The sequence below is a fragment of the Eucalyptus grandis genome, chromosome 9, assembly GCF_016545825.1.
Source record: "Eucalyptus grandis isolate ANBG69807.140 chromosome 9, ASM1654582v1, whole genome shotgun sequence".
NCBI lineage: Eukaryota > Viridiplantae > Streptophyta > Magnoliopsida > Myrtales > Myrtaceae > Eucalyptus > Eucalyptus grandis.
In genome coordinates this window covers 32,829,029-32,846,896 of record NC_052620.1, presented here as the reverse complement: position 1 = coordinate 32,846,896, position 17,868 = coordinate 32,829,029, and the positions used below count along the sequence as shown (strand labels likewise).

The 17,868-nt window shown below is 40.7% G+C and overlaps 1 protein-coding gene and 1 long non-coding RNA gene across 2 annotated transcripts; one reads left to right on the top strand and one right to left on the bottom strand.

The window, feature by feature from the left end:
- Positions 1 to 73: 73 nt before the first annotated feature.
- Positions 74 to 1,857, top strand: LOC104419368 (expansin-A10). Its single transcript, XM_010031005.3, has 4 exons — positions 74 to 214; positions 297 to 443; positions 599 to 887; positions 1,267 to 1,857. The coding sequence occupies exons 2-4, from the start codon at positions 308 to 310 to the stop codon at positions 1,574 to 1,576; spliced, it is 735 nt and encodes a 244-aa protein (XP_010029307.1). The 5' UTR covers positions 74 to 214; positions 297 to 307; the 3' UTR covers positions 1,577 to 1,857.
- Positions 1,858 to 15,886: 14,029 nt separating this feature from the next.
- On the bottom strand, positions 15,887 to 17,868 carry LOC104419367. Its single transcript, XR_720804.3, has 3 exons — positions 17,551 to 17,868; positions 16,033 to 16,119; positions 15,887 to 15,955 (listed from the first exon to the last, which is right to left on the bottom strand). It is a non-coding gene; the product is annotated as an uncharacterized LOC104419367 (long non-coding RNA).

The following is a 17,868-nucleotide window of genomic DNA, read 5'->3' as shown; positions in this document are numbered from 1 at the left end:
TGAATGGACCCAAGTACTTCGGAAGATGTCAAAAGCTTTCTGGCAGGAGTGATGTTGACGAGCCTCTATTTATTCCCCTCCATCTTCCCTCATCTTCCACAAACTCATGCAATTCCTGGGCAGCCTCTCCTCTCTCAAAAGGGTCGAGTTTTGATTTCCTTCCATACACGGTCCTCTACTTGCTTTCTCTTCTTGTTTTGGCTCCGGTTCTGAGGTATGCAGACGTTGATAATGGGGTTGTATCAATCCAATGTCAACAAAGCAAAACATCTCATGAAAAAATCGTGTTGGTACAGGGCGAAAAGAGATGGTTCCTCTAGGATTCCTGGTGGTCGGCTTGCTCTCGCAATTCGTGCCGGTTTCTCGCGCCTATGGATATTACGGCGGGTGGACGAATGCTCATGCCACATTCTATGGAGGGAGCGATGCTTCCGGAACAATGGGTACGTGTTACATGGAACAAGTTACTTAAACAAACCCAAAAAGCTTAACATACTGAGTTAGGAATTTCGACGTATTAATTGTTTAATCTCACTCTTCCTAGCAGTACCAAAATAATGTGCTTTGCTTTTACTTCTTATTTTCTTTGTGACATTAGGAGGGGCTTGTGGGTATGGGAATCTATACAGCCAAGGGTACGGCACAAACACAGCTGCACTGAGCACTGCATTGTTCAACAATGGGCTGAGCTGCGGCGCGTGCTTTGAGCTCCGGTGCGTGAACGACCCGCAGTGGTGCCTCCCGGGCGCCATTGTGGTCACGGCGACCAACTTCTGCCCTCCAGGAGGGTGGTGCGACCCTCCTCAACTCCATTTCGACCTCTCCCAGCCGGTCTTCCAGCACATTGCGCAGTACAGGGCCGGGATCGTCCCGGTGGCCTACCGAAGGTATACCCTAGACATCAATTACTTCCTGCTGTGAGGTCTAATGTATGGGTCCACAAACATGCTCCTACTTGGGTAGTATAATTATATTAAAATCTAGCGAGCTCAAGTAACATAGTTCATTTTTTACGTAGTAGAAATTATTAATCGATTTGTTCGAGTTCGAATTTTGGCTTTCTTTTAGCAGAAGAAAACAAAAATTCTATGGATCAAGTTGTAATAAAATATAATATATTTGGAGTCTTACCCTTTGTTTGTCAATTGGTTCAACTAATACAAGGGAGACTAGACAAATGTTACACTGGATTAATTGAAAACTGATTTCTCCATGCTTTCACGGGGCTAATCGCGTGCTTCCGTCGCGACGGGTACTTCTTTGCAGAGTGAGGTGCAGGAGAAGCGGAGGGATCCGGTTCACCGTCAACGGCCATTCTTATTTCAACCTCGTGCTCATAACCAATGTCGGCGGAGCCGGGGATGTGCACTCCGTGGCCATCAAAGGATCAAGGACCCGGTGGCAACCCATGTCGAGAAACTGGGGACAGAACTGGCAGAGCAACTCCGACCTCAATGGGCAGAGCCTCTCTTTCCTAGTCACCGCCAGCGACGGCCGGAGCGTCGTGTCCTACAACGTCGCCCCTTCTGGTTGGTCCTTCGGTCAGACTTATACCGGAGGCCAATTCCGATACTAATTATCGAACCCGTGCTTACAACCTTTTACTAGCACAAGTCGTGAAAAACATTATAAGTATGAAAATCCAACTTGGATTTCTACGTTGCCGTCGCGCTGATCGTTCCAAACAGGGCACTAATTCGATCGGCAAGTTGAAGTTAAAAAGACTGAAGTCTCTAAGGAATTGATGATTGAATCATAAGTGCTTTTTTTGCTTGCTGAGTTTGGGCTGCTTCTGTAATCCTAAATGTCCTGCTGAATGGATAAAAGCCCTCATAATTTTACCGGGCGTGAGTATCATCTTGGCTTGTTAGTGTTCCTCCTTTCCCCCCCAAGAGTATGGGATCTCAATCAAGAGCATACACGAATTTCCGCTAGACATCTCATATAAAGTTCAGTTATTTCTAAATCTTGAATCAAGGGTTATATGCACTCCAATCATGCTGGACTATATATAATTTACGCCATTCTCTCAAATACCTTAATGATATTTAAAGTAATTGATTAATTGCGCAAACCCGTGGCTTTATTTAAGAGAGGAAACAAAGATAGCAACCACACTTAATTTTGGCAAGATGGATAGCGACTTAGCGAGTTGAGCAAGTGCAAAGCAAAGCCTCAAACTTTGAAAATGAATGCTCGAAAAGTGATGCAATCGACGCTCCCACAAAAGAGAGACCAACGTGCCATGTCTGTAGTGAATTGGACATAACTGAAAACCTATCATCGACGAAGACATGGTTCGACTAATACAAGTAAAATAGGACCGAGAGACGCACACCCGACCCAATCTTAATGCATTTGCATGGCGCTTCCCTTCTTTAATCATTGCATTTTCCTCTCGTGGGGGAACTCCTCTGATAAGTACTGCTTGCATGCTCCCATTGCAGTACGGTATGCACCGTGACCGGCTTCGCGTTTCGTTAGCGGAGAACGAAAGATCTGCAGATCTAGAGGGATCGATTATCGGTTTCGTCTCTAAAGAATGAATTTTTTTATTTTTTTTTTTTTTGTCGCTTCATTGAAAGTAGGAAATGTGTGGTCTAATTTTACGAGTGAGCAAATTAAAATGCGTAGTGAAACAGTTACTTTTATTTCATCTTTTCCACATGGCGCTCGTACAAAAGTGTCCGTTTCTTCTTGGTCTCACTTCACTGCCGAGTACGCTCTCTTGGTAAGTTAGGTTGTCGGCAGATATTTTTCCTTCGAATCACAAAAACTTGGCAAAGCCAAGACCCATCATTCTTGCTTTGCGATGCCGTACCAAAAAACTTGGTGTTGTACTGTTGCTTGTGGACTCAAGATCCTCAAGGGGATCACTGAACGTGGTAGGCCACTAATAATGAAGGGTAATTCTGTCATCCTCTATGAAGTTAAGGGTTTGAGAAATGTCAGAAGCAAACTTCTTACCTATTGGGCCTTAAGTATTTGTTATCTCGCATGGAGAGACTTCTTGACTTTTGACACACCGCATATGAATAGATTGAGTAGTCGTTACTTTTACCGAATACCTCCTCTCGGGTATTAGAGCCTTGTTAAGTCTTAGAGGGATAGTCGAACTAGTGGCCCCACCCCCACCCCGTTCACTTATCAAAAGGGGCTCCTCATGTATAGTGTCGCCTCCCCTGAATAATACACACAGATGTATAAAATAATTCCTATGTAAATATGGATTTTGTCGCATTGCACTACTACTTATCATAGGGAATCACGAGTTCCGATATACATGTGCAATGCTCGGATCACTCAAATTGGAATTTCATGGTATTAACACATTCTTATCATTTTGAAACTAATGTGTGCTTTGCATAAGAGTACGATTGATTAGTGGGCTTATGGTTGTAAGATTGCAATATCACCGCATTGCAAAACCATATAATCACCGACCGAGTCATGAGCATTTTGAACTGTATATGAATGTTCTAAGCCCCAAGTTTTCGCCAGATCGTCAATGTCAAAGGGGGACGATGAAGAAGCAAACTTCCTTTGTGGCATGTTGGGCAAGTGCGGGTCGATTTTCAGGGACCAAAGATCTTTTGGGTGAGACAAGGGAATTGAATGAACAGACGAGGTAGTCCTCTGAGGGATCTCCCTTAGAATTCCTGATGTGCATGTATTACGTTCTTGACTTGTTTATCAATAGCTCGTGTTTCAAGTCGGTCGCATTGATCGCACGAGATTTTAACACAAGGTCAGAGATCAAACCATCGATGGAGATGCATGGCTGCTTCCTTAATAAGCTAGTAATAGACGGTAAGGAGATCAATGAATAATTCCTTCTTGAACAAAATTTTAAGTACCAGGGTGGGGGGTCATATAAGAATTTAATTTTGATTTACTTTTGCTGCGAAGGGTCTGAAGACATCTTTGCAAGTAATATCTTGGCTTGGGTGGAACACTTAAATAAGCTAATGCGAACTATAAATAATATAATTAAGATTTGTTCATCGAGTGTTCTAAGGTGCTTTTTGAGCACTTGATTTCTTGCGGCGTAAAAATGAATTCTCATTTAGCTTTACGATGAGGAAACCCATCTTAGATAGTTAACTTTAGATTATGAAATGAAAGGAATACACTGTTGTCAAAATTTAGGATGGTTGGGCTAACCATTAACCTCGATTTTTCAAGTATCGACTTTGCACTACAAAAAAAGGAAAAAAAAAAAAAAGATCGTATGTCCTATGCATCATATATACATTTGAAGCAATTTATTTATTAGGTAAACTTCATGATAGGACCCATTTAATCTACAGTTCGATTAGTATGGATCCACGTGATCCACTTTGCTATCATATGAAGGAAGGTATTTAAAATAATATTATTTTGACACCAGTCCACTTCTTAAATTAGGTTTGATGACGAATAAAGAGTTTTTATTTTCTTTTTCTTTTGACATCTTTCCCATCATTTTGTTTAACTAGTCTAAAACAATCATTTATTTCCTTTTCGCTTAAGAAAGTGGCACGAATTCATGATATCTTGTAGGACAAAGTCCATCTTTGCTATAAAAGGGTTGAACGGACTTGGTTATTTAGAGAAAATGTAATATTACTTTATTTTGTATTCTTTATATTGCTCAACCATATATGTTTTTAAGCATGAAGTCAACTGTTTAGCTTACGTATGTATATATGCGTTCATTATCATCAATTGTTCACTGTGGAAGTCTTATAGAGCTGTGACATGAAATCATCCTAACAATCAAAATGTGGTGGGAAAAAATGAGAAGAAAATTATAATCTATTAATTTTTGTAGAATTAATACCCTGATATGTGTTCTTTTCGCCGCATTATTTTTAATGAATGAAGCTTGATCAATGTGAGATTATCAATGCTGTTAAATGGGTCCACGACTATTCACTAGTTGGAAGAGTTTTGAATCTTATGTGGAAAATCCATTTGTTAAAGTAGAAGTACACTAAGGTTTTAGCAATACGGGTTGGGTATGGGTCGAGTATGAGTTAGGTCGGGTATAGGTCACTTGATTTACACTATATGAATATGGATTAAAATGAGTTAAATGGGTCAAATATGGGTCGACCCATATTTGACCCGACCTAAACCCGACCAACCAATTTGACGGGTCTACAACCAACCATAGGGAAACTAATTCTGTCAATGCCCTTATAGCTTTTTGTTCTTGGCCATATCCACATCAAGATTAGACAGAACCCTAGCCAACATTAAAGCTGAGAGCCTGGAACTAAGGAGGAGGACTTCCCAATTAGTTCCTTTCTTGAATTCAAATATAAGGGGATAAATGACCAGAGAGCGCCTCCTTATATATTTGCAGCCCGCATCGCCACGTGCAAGATAATGAATTCGAGCAAGGAGAATGATTCATCTGGTTTGTGGACAATCTTACTCGTACATTTAGAAGGGGCACTTGTAATGAAAATGTTTATGTATGATTATGCATGACTCATGCACGAGTATAGTTCAGCTAATTTTAATAAGAGCTACCTGTAGGGGAAAAAAAGGTAACTACGAAATTACCAAAAATTTAGTAAGAGCTTCGTTCGACAAAAAAATAAAAATAATAAGAGCTTCTAGTGTCGGAGGTTGAGCTTGTGGCAGCACTTAAGAGTCATGAAGTCCATAGCTCTTCCATCTAATCAGCTATAATCTTCACTGGTGTCAGGTACGCCGTACGCCATCTCCCACAATTCGTCACAGTTGCGTCTTCGGCCGCCTATCTAAATCCGTTGATTTTGTGTGCCATTTCTTTTTTTTTTCTTTTGTATCATTTTATTCTAAGATTCATCTGATAGATTGTTTCACGGATTCGGTGATTGGCCCTCCTTGGAATATAAGAAATTGAGCCGCTTTCGAATCTATTTACCATCAAGTCTTTGTACATATTGGGAGATGGAACAAAAAACACTAGGGAAAGCAGATATCATGCCTCCGGTCAATCATATACACTTACGGTCAAAAGAACAAAAATCTCTCCCAGAAGTCAGGCGCTCATCATCATACACCGCTGGGTTACCACCATAGCTTGGACCCTCATCGTACAGTGGCAGAGGTCCCATTAGTCGGCCTCCCATGCGTGCATACAGGGCTACAAAGACCAAGTATGCTGGTTTCGTTGGAGCCCTTATGTCCACCGTCAAGTAGGAGGTACATTTGATGAAGGTCACGCCTAGAAATTGCCAGTCGTGGATCTCCTCATGTTGCCATACGAAATCAAATGGGGTGTCTTAGAGGATAGTTGTGGCGGTAGCAGGAGATTCACGATCGACAGTTTCCAGGCGTGACCTTCTTCAAGTGTATCTCTTGCTTGACGATGGACACAGGGGCTCCAACAAGGCGAGCATACCTGGTCTTTGTAGCCCTGTACACACACGCGTGGGAGACCAGCTGATGGGACCTATGCCACTATACAATGAGGGTTCGGGCCATGATAGTAGCCCAACAATGTAGATGGTGATTGATGAGCGCTTGACTTCTGGGAGAGATTTTTGTTTTTTTTACCATGAGTGTATATGACTGACTGGAGGCGAGATACCTAGTGTTTTTTGTACAAATCCTCCTCCATAGTTCCATCTCTTGATATATAAAAAGACAAGACTAACGGTAAATAGAGTCGAAGGCGGCTCAATTTCTTATATTCTAGCCTAAGTTAATCATTATAGTTGCAATTTATTATCAGAATTTCATTGAGTATAATTCTCCGATTCTAAGAAAGGTGTACAACACGTAATCGGGAATTGGTGTGCCACATTTAGTAGCGAAATCAACTCTATTTTGCCCTATTTGGAGCCACCGCAGCTGGCCACAAAGTCCCTCAGCTCGTCTAGAACCTCTTCCCTTCTCCGCAAGTGCGAGCCCAGGCAAGTAGAGCTCCTATTAAGGGCTTGAGTTCATGGATTGGCTTTGCCTAGCTGTGCATGTCAATTTCGGACTTGGTATTGCGATTTAGGTGTAGAAATTGGGCACTAAAGCTCTGTCCGGAGCTGGGTTGGGAACAAATGGATTCGCTACTGTCCGGATACAAGTGTAGAGCTGTCCTTGGGTCTAGGGTGTTCGAAAGAACTCCTCTTGTAGCTTTGCATGTGCGATTTATGGACTGTGGTTGCTATTTGAGTCTGAAAGTGAGTATCAAAATGCACGTTTTTGGACTGGGTAGGCCTTCGATGTAACCACTTAACTTCGGCGAGTCATGGGTGTCGAGAATCACTTAGTTGACCACTCATAGGCTCCGGTTTGGTTAGTTGGTTCCGTTAGATTTAATCTAGGCTTATAGATTGCGAGTGTTTGAATTTGCTTATCGTTTTTCCGAAACTGAGATTTCTCGAGCTCTTTGGTTGCCAATTTTGTGTTGCCCATTAGGTTGAGATCTAGGTAAAGTTCTCTTCATAATGACTTTGGTGGACTTTTTGGAAGTAAGGTAGCAAGGGTATAGACGTGGGTTTCTACCGAGTCTGTACTACCCAGAACGACTCGTGTGCAACTCTGCAGTTTTGTAAATTTCCACCGAGATTTCTAGTACAAATTTGGTCTCGACTTTTTCTTGGAAGTTGTGACAAATTGTTCAAACTATGACATAATTTTGTCAGTTTTTCTGGATCAATATAATTGGCACAAACCTATTTTATTGTACGGTGCTTGTTCTGTTGGAGTGTGAAAACAAAGAACCTGAGTGTGGATGCGCGGACCCTTGGAGTGCCTTCATTTTGCCAAAGGGACACTTAAGTGCCATAATCGGAGTAAAATTGATCACTTGAGTGTCAATTCGGCCAAAATATCGACGTGACACTTTTCCGGCGAACCAAGCCCAAAACGAATATTTGTTTTGCACACTAACGTGGCCAAAACGGCATCGTTTTGAACCGACGTGGCAAAAAAATAAAATAAATTAATTAAATTAAATATATTTAAAATTAATAATTTTAAAATTAAAATTAGTTAAAATATTTTAAATTAATAATTTCAAAATTAAATTCAATTGAAATATTAAAAAATTAAAAATTAAAAAAAAATTAAAAAAGGAAAGGGTGGGGAGGCGGTGGGGATTAGTCCCTCGCCCCGCCGCCGGGAAGGGCCGGCGATGGCCGGGGAGGGTTGGCCGGGTCGTAGCCCTCCCCTAGATCCAGGGCAAGGGTTGGCGGCCCTCGCCCGGCCGGGCTGGGGTCGCCCCGGCGAGCGACCCTTGGCCCGGCGGGCGAGAGCCGCCGACCTCGCCGGATCTAGGCGAGGGCCTCCAACGAGGGCTCGCGAGCCCTCACCACCTGTTGGCCGGGGTCACCGGGCCTTGGCAAGGGGCCGGCGACCCCTACCGACCCTCCCCCCGCCGTTGCCGGCCCTTCGGGCGGCGGCGGGGCAGGCGGCGGTGGCCGAGGGCTAATCCCTCGGCCCGCCTCCCCCTCTTTCATTTTTTTTAATTATTATTTTTTTTAATATTTTAACTAAATTTAATTTTAAAATTATTATTTTTAAATATTTTAACTAAATTTAATTTTTTTTTTTTAAATTTTTTTACCACGTCAGCCCAAAACGACGCCGTTTTGGCTATGTCAGTGTGCAAAATGACGTCGTTTTGGGTGCGTTTCGCCGGAAAAACGCTATGTTGGCATTTTGGCCAGAGTGGCATTCAAGTGATCCGTTTTTCTTCGAATGTGGCACTTAAGTGTAGCTTTCATAAGTTATGGCACTTAAGTGTCCCTTTGGCCAAAGTTATGGCACTTAAAGCATTCTTTTGCCCTGAGCGTGTTATCAAATTCTTAGAAAGTTTTGGAGCTAATGCGAGCAATAATTTCTTTGGTGAAATTGTAATATACCTTTGTACGTGCAATATATATATATATATATATATATATATATATATATATATATATATATAAAGTGAGTCTATTTTGTTAAGTTTAGAAGGTCGAAATGCATTTCTTTTGTCGTTGTGAGTTCTGGTTGATGGTAGAAATCTGGGTTTGAATTGTGTGATTTACTGCTCTCTCTCTCTCTACATGACTAATTAGGCTTAGTGTTCTTCATGAAATTATTATTTTTAGGTCTTATTTATAACATACTAAAAATTAATTTAGCCATGTAGACCATAATCGATTAAGGGTAATCAGAACAAATTGGAGATAAGAGTTAGATCCTTCACCTTGTCTCATTCCCTTCCAAATGCTTACATGGAGTACCCATCGACAGCGTAATTTATTTTTCGCTCTTTCTCCGGTATGTAAATTCACAGAATCAAACTTATGTGATTACGAATTGATTTTGATTTTTACTTATCTAATTTTTTTTCTACTTGTTTGATCATATTAGCAAGATACATTTGTCCATCCAAATCAATCCCTTCATGAATACTTTCATCCTTTTCATCTTCTTGGAAAAAGATATAGTTAAAATATGTAATGTTCGACCTGTCAATAGTAATGTGTTGCATTCAAGCTCCACCCTTTTTGACCAAAAAAAGAAAAGAAAAGAAAAGAAGCTTCAATTAGGTGGACAAAGGAATAATATGACCAAAGCGAAGGAAGTCTTGGGGGTGTTGAACATTTTTTGTCTTATTAGGAGTCATATCAATTGCATGATTATTAGCCCTCCTCCCATGCAGGAACATTCTCTCCTCTCTACGCGCTCTCCCTCTCTCTATCTCCCTCCCCCTCCGTCCATTCTCCTCTCTTGCTCTACAGCATTGTGTGCTAGCATTTTCCCTTCTCTCTCTAGCTTTTCACTCTCCCTCCCCACTCTATTACATTCCTCCTCTCTCGGCTTAACATAACACTATCTCACCTTCTTCCGATCTCCTCACGCTTTATGCTTGATAGAGCAGCACACTCCTCTTTCCCCTCTCTTCTTCTCTCAGGTAAACTTTGCTCTCTCTCTCTCTCTAGTCTACGCTAATCTTACTTCTTTATCTTTGTTTAGCTCAGGAAGAATATGTAGGAGCCGTCAACGGTTGAAGTAATCATGCAATATGCCTGTAAGTGTCTCGCTTCCCTCCCTCTCGATTTGTCATTTTTACTAACTCCGATTTTCTCAACACTTATCGGTTGCATGTTTTTCTCCAGTCTCCTCATCAGTCCCATGTAAGTTTCATACACGCATTTCCCCTACATTTCTCTAAAATATTTGTGTATATAGCATAATCGAACTCTTGGATGGCTTCCCAAAGTTCATTTATGTTGTTGGACAAAGTTTTGTTTCTGGTTCCATAAATGCCCCCACGTACTCCTGCGTAACTAGCTGTTATGTACTTAGGAATGTGCGATCCATGGAGTAGTTAATGATGTCTATGTACTTTGTTTCAAATAATTTCAATCACAATAGGTTTCAGGTCCAATCTTCATTAGCCCTACCCACTCATATGGCTTATTACCAAGAAGGAATAATAAATGACTTGCAAATACTTTTTAATGTTTGGCTGCTTGTTTAAGACTCTTTACACTTTGCTTTACAATTGTACCGTCACCACTATTTAGGTAGATGCATGCCTAGCTGCTCTGCCGAACTTCGGATTCATGATGTCCAACATAGCTGGCTCACCATAGGTCTCATAGCTAAGATTGTATACATAAGCATTTTCTTTCGTTATGCCGACAAAAATTTAAAGGTATCCTTTTATCTGGCTGTCTGACATTTATTTTTGTTCAAAATTCAAGATCTCTATACTCACGCATTTCATTGCTATATGTCCTAACATATACTAATGCCCACATCTTTTTCCTTTTGCAGAAGAAGACATCATATTGTATCTATGCTGAAGTCACCTTTATACCTATGTATTCATTGGTTTTCATGCTTGTTGTATACCATACCAACGGTAGAAAAGTTGTCTTCGAAGTCATCCTCGTTGACCATGTAAATGACTTCAAAATCAACTTTTCTACCATTGGGATGGTGTACAGCAAGCATGAAAACCAATGAATACACAACCCGTGACTTCAACACAAATACAATATGATGTCTTTTACTATAAAAGGAAAAAGATGCGTGCATTAATATATGTTAGGACATGTACCAATGAAATGCATGAGTGGAGAGATCTTGAATTTTGAATGAAAGTAAATGTCAAAGAACCATATGAAAGTAAATTGCTATTGGCATAACGAAAGAAAATGTTTATGTATATGATCTCAGCTATAAGGCCCATGATATTGAGAAACATGATGAGCTAGCTATGCTAGACATCATGAATCCGAAGTTTGGCAAAGCAATTAGGCATGCATCTACCCTAAATTGCGCTACAAACATGTTTCCTATAATAGTGGTGACGGTACAACTGTAAAGCAAAGTGTAGAGAGTCTTAAACAAACGGCCAAACATTAAAAAGCATTTGCAAGTCATTTATTATTCCTTCTTGGTAATAAGTCATATAAGCGGGTAGGGCTAATGGAGATTGGAGCTAAAACCTATGTTGATTGAACTCATTGGATTGAAACAAAGTACACAAACATCATTAACTGCTTCAAGGATTGCACATTCTTGAGTACATAACAGCTAGTATGTGGGGCATTTATGGAACTAGAAATGAAACTTTGTCCAACAACATAAATGAACTTCTATCCAAGAGTTTGATTATGCTATATACATAAATATTTTAAGAAAATGTAGGGGAAATGTGTGTATGAAACTTACATGGAACCGAGGAGGAGACCGGAGAAAAACATGCAACCTAATAAGTGAGTGAAAATCGAAGTTAGCGAAAATGACAAATCGAGAAGGAGGGAACCAAGACACTTAAAGGCATATTGCATGATCACTTCAACCGTCGACGGCTCCTACATATTCTTCCTGAGCTAAGTGAGCTAGATTAGTGTAGACTAGTGAGAGAGAGAGCACAAAGCTTACCCGAGAAAAGAAGAGAGGGGAGAGAGGAGCATGCTACTCTATCAAGCTGAGAGCGAGATCAAAAGAAAGTGAGAGAGTGCTCTATCAAGCCGAGAGAGGAAGAAGGTAATAGAGTGGGGAGGGAGAGTAAATAGCCAGAGAGAGGAGGGAAAATGCTAGCGCACAATGCTCGAGAGAAAGATAGGAGAATGGACGGAGGGGGACATAGGGTGAGGAAGATAGAGAGAGGGAACGCACGCGGAGAGGAGAGAACATTCCCACATGAGAGGACGGCTAATGATCGCACAACTAATTTGGCTCCTAATGAAGCAAAAAAAAAAAAAGTTCAGCACCCCCAAAACTTCCTTCGCTTGTCATATTATTCCTTCATCTACCACAAGCTCTTTTTTCTTTTTCTTTTTTTGTCAAAAAAGCTATAGCTTGAATGCAAGACATTACTATTGACGGGCCAAATATTACATATTTTAATTATATCTTTTCCAAGAAAATGAGAGTATTCACGAAGGGATTGATTTGGATGGACAAAAGTATCTTGCTAATATGATCAAATAAGTAGAAAAAAAATAGTAAGTAATAATCAAAATCAATTCGTAACCACGTAAGTTTGGTTCTATGAAATTACAAATAGGATACTTATATTGAAATTTCAACAAATTAAAGCGAAAGAAAGAGCGAAAAATAAATTAAGCCGTCGATGAGCGCTTCATGTAAGCATTTGGAAGGAAACGAGTGTTGCGACCTACCCTGGGAATGAATAGGTTTAGGGGCATTGCCTAAATAACGGACCTAAGGCCCATGATTAGGCACGGGCTCTGCTAAGCCCATACCTCATGTGACATTTGTGCATTCTTAAGAATTTCGCAAAAAGAAGTCACCACTAACCTATTGGGGTCGGCTAAAAACCAAGTGAGGCACGGGAGTATACCACACTTGTTACACAAGGGTCGAGGACTTGATTACACTAATTAACTTATTGGTGCTCTTTTGGTACCTAATCTTATACATTTTAGAAAGAAATTTTGTAAAACGGTTTGGATTAATTTTAGACCAATCCACTAACACGCGATGTGATCATGCGAGTACGTAATCCTTAAAATAACAATTAGCAGCTAAAGAAAGCATTTAAATAAATTACATGTGAGAGCAAATATTTAACATTAAGGAAAAGATAAACGCTAATCTTAACCAGACTAAGGGATCAAAACAGCAAAGGCAGACAAGAGTAATTGTCTTTGAAGACAATTGAAGCCCTAAAGTAGAGTCTTATGGGCTTACTCAATTTTTAGCACTTACTCAATTTTTTAGCACACTTCAAAATTAGGAAACCTTCATTTTTAAGAAAATAGCTCGGAAAGTTTGTTTTAAAAATTTTCAAATGAAATTCTGAATTTTCTGACTTTTTTATTTTTTAAAATTTTCTAATTTTTAATATTTTCTGAAAGTTTTAATGTTCATTGAAAGCTCTTGAATTTTCGGAAATTCTTTTGAATTTTTATTATTTTCGCTTTTTTTGAATTTTTTTGAATTTTTAAAAAGTTTTAATATATTTTTAGTATTTAATATTATTTTATTCGGAAAAAGGGGGTCGGACCAGGTAGATCCGATCCGGCCATTGACCCAACCCAAAACCAGATTCGACCCTATCGGATTGAAAAAGAAAATAAGATGTTTAATTAATTTTTTTAGTTTTTAAATATTTTTTCCCATTTTTTCCTTCTTCCTTTTTTTTTCGGCTTCTTCTATGTTTTGTCCTTTTCCCTGCACTATCCTCTCATCCACGCCGCCTTCACCGAACGTCTGCCTCCCAACTTTTCCACCTTTCTATTTTTTCATTTCTTTTCATTACTCTTTTTATTTCTTTATTTCTTGTTTTTCTTTTAAGGCTTTTTTTTTTTTTTCTAGGTCGTCTTCTTCCCTGGTCTTCTTCACGATGTCCCCCTCTCTGCCCGGAGCTTCCTCATTCTGCACCATGCACAACGCCGGCCGGATTAAGCGGCGTTGACCGCCGGACCAACACCGTCCACCGGTCATCCCCCTCGACCGACGTTGGCTATCGCCGGCCACATATTCCGACGACCACTAACTCATTCTCCAATGCGACGAAAGACTTCGTCGATTCAAATACATGCGAATATTTCGGATTAACCACACGAAAATACAATGATTACAGGCAAAGCAACAAGGATTCAGCAAGCACTGGGGCAAAAATGAGTCGGTCTCGCGTTAAAACACAGGCTATGCTTCGGTTTTCTTTAAGGTATTTTGTCGAACAGATGGCATGCACTAATAAAAGGTTTTGCCTAGATCGAAACTCAACTTGAGCTTAGGCTTCTACATGAGCATAGCAACATGCACAGAAACATCAATCGAGGCTCCACGGGACCGAAGCTCGCGTGAATTGGTCAACCTCGAGTTCCGATCCGGCGCCCTACAAAAATGGAGCATACATGAGCAGAAAAGACCTACCTGGTTGGGTTCGATGGGATGCTGCGACGGATGGTGGCTGATGGACGGGCCACCGACGATGGTGGATCACTCCCTCAAGCTCCAGCTCTCTCAGTTTGCTCTCTGTCTCTCTCTCCCTTGGACTCACGCTCTTGTTGGTCCCTCTCGGCCAAAACCAACGTCGGAGGACATGGAAGAAGGGGGGAATCGCGAGCTCCGTTGCACCGGTTTGCGCCGAGGACGGCTGGACGACGCCCACCCGGGGCTAAATTTCAGCCCTTTCGCTCTCTCGGTTGCTCTCACTCGAACTCCCTCAAGCTCTCTCTCCTGGATTCTAACCGAAGAGCTCCCCCCTTTTCTCATTCATCTTCTCCCTCAAAAGAGGGCCACCGGCCAGCGCGCATGCCTTCTGCATGACATCCTGGTCACGATCCGGTTTGTACGTTTCTTTTCTGAAAAAGCCAGACCGGCATGAGGGCGGGAGAAAGAGAGGAAAGAGAGAGGGGCCGGGCTTGTGGAGAAAAGTGAGGTTGGACTTGGGCCAGGTGAAAAAATGATCCAGATGAGAGTAGAACAGAAAAGGACCGGGCCTAGCCCGGTTCGCTCTCTTTTTTTCTTTAAAATTCGATTTAAAAAATATTTAATAATTAGTGATAGTTATGTAAATGCTCCTAATGTCTATGTGTAATGGATTTTAATGAAAACATACACGATGCATTTTAATGAAAGTTATTTACTTTACTCTCTACTTTTTTTTAGCAACTAATCCTAATTTTGCATGCATTTAAATCCTAAATAAAATGGTAAAAATTAGTGTCAACAACGAGACAAGCAACCTTTGGAAGGATCTAACTCTTCACACCAATTTGTTCTAGTTACACTTAATCGAGTATGGTCTACAGCCTATTCAACCACATAATCAATCAAGATCCAAGCAAACCAAGACCTGAGAATCAATCAAAGGAGGGCCAATCAGCGGATCCGTGAAGCAATCTATCAGATGAAGCTTAAGGTAAAATGATACAAAAGAAAAAAAATAAATAAGAAATGGCGCACAAAAGTGAAAATTGACAGATTTGGATAGGCGATCGAAGACACAACTGTGACGAATTGTGGGAAATGGTGTACCTGACACTAGTGGTGATTAGAGGGGTGTCAATCGGTTAGGTCGGGTCGGGTTTTGTTGTATCCCGACCCAACCCGAAACACAATGGTCACACACTGTGACCCGACCCGAAATACATAAGACCATCTAATGTGTTTTGGGTTGGGTCGGGTCGGGTTGCTGGGTTTCTTTTTTTTTTTTTTCTTTCCTTCTTTCTTTCTTTTCTAGGGTTCGTTAAATCCTTTTAAAAGCTCGAGAATTTGAGGCTGCATTTCTTCATCACAAAGCTTCTCAATCTTAATTAATCGATTTAAAGTAGCTTTCTTACGGGTGCTTGGAACCAATGCTTTTGTCAAGGACTCTTTGCTTTGTTAAATTCAACTGCATAGACACATTGAAGCCTTTAGCTTCGATGATACTGAGAGATGGAGAAGACATCAAATGCAGCAACTCTTTTACCTCTTATTTTTTTACATTAGAAAACCTGTCTTTGTGAAAAAATGTAGCACAACCATCTATTGTATTGATATTCCCACCATAAACCTGCAGACAATGGACATATAAATAAATAAAATGACGTGAAACCTAAGACAACATAAAAGGAGAAGTCCATGAATAACCTCGATCGTTTTTTTCTTGTATAAAGCTTCATAACCATGTTTGTCTAATTCAAGGGTGAAAAACTCCTCGAAATGATCACTTTGAACCTGGAAAAGAAAACATATCTGTTTTCAATGTACCAAACATGCCAAAAAGGGAGGACAAAACTAATAGTTGATCTCCATCGACGCATGAGGAGGAGGCCTAGTTAACATTTTGTTCTTCCAAACAAAGTAAATCTGATCAACATACATCCTCTTACTATAAATTCATTTCCCATTACTTTATCTACAAAGTAAAGAATCTGCCACAATGGCTAATATATTTAAACAAAAGCAGTAATTTAGCAACTTCATCTAGAAAGAAACTAGATTATCTACAAAGACCTTTTTTGCTTCAATTACATAAACAACAAAATTAAGATGTCCGCGACCTGGAACTTCCATTGAGAATAGGAATGCTTATCTCAATGTATACCAAATAATTATGATGGAACTCCAGCTATCAGTCTGACAAGACATCAAGAAGTAACACGAAAGAAAGCACTCGTGTACCAATAAATTGGTTGATGGTTTTGTGAGAGTCTATGATAAGTTCTTTGTCTGCTCTTCTTCTTTTCTGTTGTCTATTGTTTTGTTTAAAGTACAATTCAGCTATGCTTTGTTTTGTCGGGATTGGGTGGTGTTTCGCCGAGGAGTAGAATGTGGCTTTCAAGGGAGAGTCAATAAACAGGGAGGTATGTCATATAAAGAAAATATAGTCCTCTGTTTCTACTTCCCTTTCATTGCAAAAATGAACTTTCTTTTGTGCTTGTAGATCCCAGTCTGTTTGCAATAAAAAATATGCGCTATCTGCTTCCATTATGGATATCACTCATGTCATGTGGGATATGAACCTAAATTAATTTGTCAAGTTGTCGTGTCTTATTTGTTGTTACATGTGAAATTGCTTCTTTTCAGAGACACGAAAATCAGAAGCAGGGTACTTAAACTTATGTGCAAGATCTAACTTCAATTCACAGCCTTCCGCTCTCTAGTAAAAAGGAATCACATTTCCATGAGAAACAAGTATACTCCTGATAGCTCACATCACCTAATTAGCACAAAAAGACGGCACATTTGCAGCACTTTTTCTATCTCACGAGCATCTTCGCAGTTCCTTCATTCTAGCATAATCCTGGAAAGAGAGAAAAGATGCTCTCTCATAAGTCAAGCTGCCGAATCTCTTATTTTCTTGGCAAACGCCAATTACACAAATCCGACGGCAACTCTCCGATTCTTGTTCAGCTTCCTAAATCCAACTCCACCAGACGACTCACCCCATTTCCCGAAATCATCCAAAGCTAAAGAAGACGACGCAGAGAGACCCATCAATCATTTTAGCCATAAATTTCGGCAGAACAAGAACTGCCGCACTCGCTCGACATGAAAACCAGACAACTCGCAGGAAACAAAACAAAAACGAAAACCCAGGAAATCAAGAAGTAGCGGATCAAACCTATATAGAGTGTAATCGAGGACTACAAGGGAGAAGCGAACCTTGAAATTCCACTGGAAGCTGTATTGGAGCTCGAGGTCGAGAGCCGACTCGTCCTCCTCCTCGGCGTCGCCGGCAACGATCGACAGATTCGGCGGCGGCTAGGGTTCCGGCATTGAGACGAGGGGTGGCGACAGCGAGAGCGAGGATGAGGCGCGTCGATGGACGGCAACGATCGACTGATTCGGCGGTGGCTAGGTTCCGACGGTCGTAGAGCGTAGGCACAGTCGTGTCGTCGGAGAAGAAGGTGGAACCGAGAAAGATGAGAACGTGTTTACTGTTTATGTTTGGATTTGGAGTTATCGTGTTTTGGGTCGAAC

Bases quoted from the DNA above. Each gene is read 5' to 3' on its own strand.
- LOC104419368 (XM_010031005.3), top strand. From the start codon at position 308: ATGGTTCCTCTAGGATTCCTGGTGGTCGGCTTGCTCTCGCAATTCGTG. The intron at 444-598 runs GTACGTGTTACA...TTGTGACATTAG, and splicing joins CGATGCTTCCGGAACAATGG to GAGGGGCTTGTGGGTATGGG. The intron at 888-1,266 runs GTATACCCTAGA...ACTTCTTTGCAG, and splicing joins GTCCCGGTGGCCTACCGAAG to AGTGAGGTGCAGGAGAAGCG.